The sequence below is a fragment of the Fragaria vesca genome, linkage group LG3, assembly GCF_000184155.1.
Source record: "Fragaria vesca subsp. vesca linkage group LG3, FraVesHawaii_1.0, whole genome shotgun sequence".
Taxonomy (NCBI): domain Eukaryota; kingdom Viridiplantae; phylum Streptophyta; class Magnoliopsida; order Rosales; family Rosaceae; genus Fragaria; species Fragaria vesca.
In genome coordinates this window covers 21,986,195-21,990,833 of record NC_020493.1, presented here as the reverse complement: position 1 = coordinate 21,990,833, position 4,639 = coordinate 21,986,195, and the positions used below count along the sequence as shown (strand labels likewise).

At 38.3% G+C, this 4,639-nt stretch overlaps 2 protein-coding genes across 2 annotated transcripts in view; one reads left to right on the top strand and one right to left on the bottom strand.

Moving 5' to 3' along the window:
- Window positions 1-1,853: 1,853 nt before the first annotated feature.
- LOC101304267 (probable carboxylesterase 5-like) lies at window positions 1,854-2,774 on the top strand. The gene has a single exon (XM_004296038.1). The coding sequence runs from the start codon at window positions 1,854-1,856 to the stop codon at window positions 2,772-2,774; it is 921 nt and encodes a 306-aa protein (XP_004296086.1).
- A 196-nt stretch (window positions 2,775-2,970) lies between these two features.
- The window catches only part of LOC101303984 (TMV resistance protein N-like), a 6,164-nt gene continuing 4,495 nt past the window's right edge, over window positions 2,971-4,639 (bottom strand). The window contains exons 2-4 of the mRNA XM_004296037.1: window positions 3,769-4,033; window positions 3,619-3,676; window positions 2,971-2,981 (exon numbers count right to left, since the gene is read on the bottom strand). Coding sequence (XP_004296085.1) covers window positions 2,971-2,981; window positions 3,619-3,676; window positions 3,769-4,033 — 334 coding nt within the window. The remainder of the gene's footprint in view (window positions 2,982-3,618; window positions 3,677-3,768; window positions 4,034-4,639) is intronic.

Sequence of the window (4,639 nt, the reverse complement as noted above, 5' to 3'; positions counted from 1 at the left end):
TAGTTTAATATATATATATATATATATATAGGCCTTCTCGGCTGCGGACGTCCGCACCAAAGTTTTTAGTGCGGATTTCCATTTTTGCACCACTTCCTGATCGAATTTTCTCAAACTTTCTTCTAGACATATCTAGATCATTTTGTGTAGATCATCTCTGCAAAATTTCAGCCAATTTGGTGATCGTTAAGGCCCTCAAACTTGCGTTTTTCTGTTATATACCTGAACAGGACAGAATTCAGTCCGTCAGATTTGTTTTTCGATTTTGAGGGCCTTAACGATCACCAAATTGGCTGAAATTTTGCAGAGATGATCTACACAAGATGATCTAGATATGTCTAGAAGGAAGTTTGAGGAAATTCGATCGGGAAGTGGTGCAAAAATGGAAATTCGCACCAAAAAATCAGTGCGGACGTCCGCAGCTGAGAAAATCTATATATATATATATATATATTTATATATATAGATGATGACGTCTGAACAACTTAGAAGAATAAAGAGTTTGAATTATTCTTTGGTGCCATGGCGGAAAGACGACCGATTCATGGGGGATGAGGATGCGTGAGGTACAAAACTTGGGGGAAGATCGCTAACATAGTGATCTTCCTTATCATTTCCTGCAAGTGAATTCAAAGGACAAGGAAATTGTGTTTCTTTTGGCTCAACAAGACACCAATTGGACGTCCAAAGATATCATTCTAGAGTTCTAGAGCTACTCGATTAGCTACTAGGACAGTAGAAATTAAGCAATCCTTTCTAAGTCTGGATTGTTTTCTATTTTTGTAACCTTGTCCACTGAATTGGTTCAATCCGGTTTGTAATATTGCTCAAGCGAAGTAGGAATATTTTCATTTACAATTTATATGTCATACTGATGCATGATTAATTCTGCATTCTATATATCTATATATACTGATGATTATTTCTTTTAATTTCTTTGTTTGAATAGACTGATGATTATTTCTTATCCATCTATAATTCTATATAGAATTATCGACGTACGTACTGGTACATCTCTTCCTTATTCAGGCTGTTCAATTCTTGAAACCCGACTAGCTAGTAGCTGGAAAGAAAACTTTTGCATGGCTTCCTTTATGTAATTGTTTGAAAAGAAGACGTACATGTATGGCTTCTTTTACGTAGAATTTATTTTATCTACCTACCCTAATATGGATTTGTCAGCTATGCGGACATGTATATATGACATACATCTAAAGAAAGGCACCATGTGCGGCAGGAAGGGTGAGTTGAAGAAAATTTGCCTGGAAAGGCAGTAGGCATGCTTTGCATATCTGCATGGCAGGAATTTTCCCCAATATAACTAATTGTTACCCTCTATGTGGAAACGTTGAGAAAACTGCTTCTCATTTGTGTTACGGTTGAGGGTATCTAGAGATTGTTATATTTGATTTTTTGGAACGCTAGGGGTTTTTAATTTGAACGCTTAATTAGGGCATGAACGCTAGGAATACTTCATGCACTAATTACTTGTCGACTACCCATTTGTCTTCAACAAGATGTGAGAAAGTGATAGTTTAAAAACATAATTTTCTCTGAACTGATCAAAAGTAATAAATAAACGTGGTGATTATCACTAAACAAAGCTTCAAGAAAAACAGTCGAGCTAATTAACTAACTTTCCACAACGAAAGTTTGATGGTATCGGGTTGCACGGTTGCCCCTTTCTCCACCACACTTCCAAGTGACAAGTAGCTATTTGACTTGCCAGTTTGCCTAACATATCATTAAATCCCCTTTGGATTTCCTTTAAAGCCAAATCCAGCTGAACCTACTCATTATCAAACAACATTCCCTTCTTCTCTATCATATTCCTCCTAGAACTAGATTTAGCTATGGATTCAAACAACAATGAGATAATGCATGACTTCCCACCTTTCTTCAAAGTCTTCAGAGATGGTAGCATAGAGAGGTACATGCCACTCCATGACCCTATTCCGGCGGGACTCGACCCAACAACAGGAGTCCAATCCAAAGACGTGGTGGTTTCGCCTGAAACCGGAGCAAAGGCTCGTATTTTCATTCCCAAAATCAACGGCGGAGGTCAGAAGTTGCCCCTCTTTGTCCATTACCACGGTGGAGGCTTCTGCATGGGATCACCCTTTGGTGACATTGGAAAGAAGTTCCTTTCATCTCTAGTCCTCAAAGCCAACGTCATTGTAATTTCTGTTGGCTACAGGTTAGCCCCGGAGCATCGTCTCCCAATTGCCTACGACGATTCAGCTTCCGCGCTGCACTGGATCAGTTGCCACTCTAATGGACAAGGACCTGAAGCTTGGCTCAACGAGTATGCAGATCTGAACAGGGTCTTCTTGGGCGGTGAGAGTGCTGGAGCCAACATCGCTCACTATGTTGCGGTGCAAGCTGGGGTTACGGTTCCACTAGGGTTGAACATTGTTGGCTTAGTTATGGTGCATCCCTTCTTCGGAGGTAAAGAGCGTGACGAAATGTACAAGTTTTTGAGCTCAACAAGTTCCGGGTGCGATGATGACCCGAAACTGAACCCGGCAGCGGATCCAGACTTGGTGAAAATGCCCTGTGGGAAGGTGTTGGTTTGTGTTGCGGAGAAAGATTGGCTGAGAGATAGAGGAGTGAGCTACCATGAGACTTTAGAGAATCTTAAAGGGGAAGGGTTTGCGGAGTTGTATGAGACAAAAGGGGAGGACCATTGCTTTCATATGTTCAACCCAAACCCCAACATCGACAAGGCTGGCGATTTGCTGCTAAAAATTGTTGATTTTGTAACTCAATGTTAAAGCATAATTAGTTATTTCTCATAGCCATACATGGCCAACAAACCCTTCTTCAAGTACTTGCATTTGCATATCATGCATGAGTACAAAATACCTAATAAAATTTACTTGCTCTCGTACACGTACACACACATATGAAAAGTACATATAGAAGACCGAAATGAATCTTGTTAATAAGAAAAGCTCAAACAATAGAAAATCAAACCAGCACTGCAACACATGCAGAAGAAAAGAACTGATTGAGAAAAGAAAAGCCATGCACATAGAATCATGCTTGCTTCTGGGTATCATAATTTAAAAACCGATCATGATTCATGCGTATATGTGATAAGAACATACATATACATCATTACACATTGAATAACTCATCAAAAAAAAAAAATTACACATTGAATAAAGAAAAGTCGACAGTGAGCATAACTTCACAGCAAACAATTTTGGGAGGGCAACAAGCTGCTCTATTGTTTCAGTTTTCTGGTCATGTTTCTTTGGTTCCAATATAACCTTGAAGCACCCAAGCATAAGAGGAATATGATAGGCCAAAGGAACATTTTGTAGGGATTCTTTACGTGCCGAAGGATGCAAACATACTGAAATGTTGAGTAAACCCATTGAGAGATGCCACCAAGCAAACCACACATTTCAGGAACACTACCGAAGATTTTGTTACTGGAACGTGAATAAAACCACCCAAACATTCCCAGTCGCCTCTTATATCTTACTCTCTCCTTCATACCCTTGTGAATGAGCTCCCAAATGGAAACGATTACAGCCGAAATAGCCAACACCATGCTAATTAGTGCAGAATGGGGCTTATTACTTGGGGAGGAAAATTGATCAAACATACCTGAGCAAATCTCTAGACCAACATTCACGAGCAAAAAGATCGTCGCGGTTGAAGGGGCCTAAAAGAGGGAATTGGTAATGCATTCGATTAGAATTTCAACATATATATCTAGCAGAAAATACACACACATACACGCACACACGTACTAACCATTCTATAGTTGTGAGGCTCTTCACCCATTTCTTCAATCATGTCATGCATCCAAATGCGAGTTTCTTCAATATTTGAAAGAGGCTTTTGGATGAGTTCTTCAATCACCGGATCTTCTAATGCATTATTAGTTAACTTGAGATCTTCAGTCTTTACTCCTACAAGATTATCTTGTAGATGAGAATCTATTCCAATTGGGAACTCTGCCACATTCATGTATGCTGAGATATCTTCGACAATTTCATGAATGAAAGTAGTTTCATACCTGTAAGTTTAGATATGAAATTAACACTCAACTATTAAAAGCTTTTATTTTTTTTATTTTTTTTTCTACAGCACTGATCGATCATGTTAAATAAACTATTGATGCTAATGTAGAAGCGTCTTTTTACAATACACAAGAAATTTATCACTCAAAATTATAAATCAAGTTCATGATGTAACTATAGTTCCATACTTTTAATCATAAGGGACTAAAAGAGGATATGGATAGTGAGACCTCAGGCAACAGAGTAAAGAGAAATATTTAAAAACATTAACATTAACATCATCCTAAACTGATAGGGATAGTGTGGTGATGTTATGTCCCATCACTGATGGTGCTCATGGCTGTAATTATTCTTGATTTTACTCTAAAAAAAAAGGGTTCCATTTGTGTGTCTTAAGGTATGGATACCCAACAAGTTTTGACTTGCTATAGCAGGTTAAAGCAAACTAACACCGTTAACTCTCCGTTAAGTCTCTCTATATCTACAGTTTTCATTAGAAATATCTACCTTTCAGATGAGCAAAATCACACAAAAGTAGACTTTCTAGAAATCAAAATGATTCTTCAGACTGTCTACAACTATCATAAGAAACATCTACTACT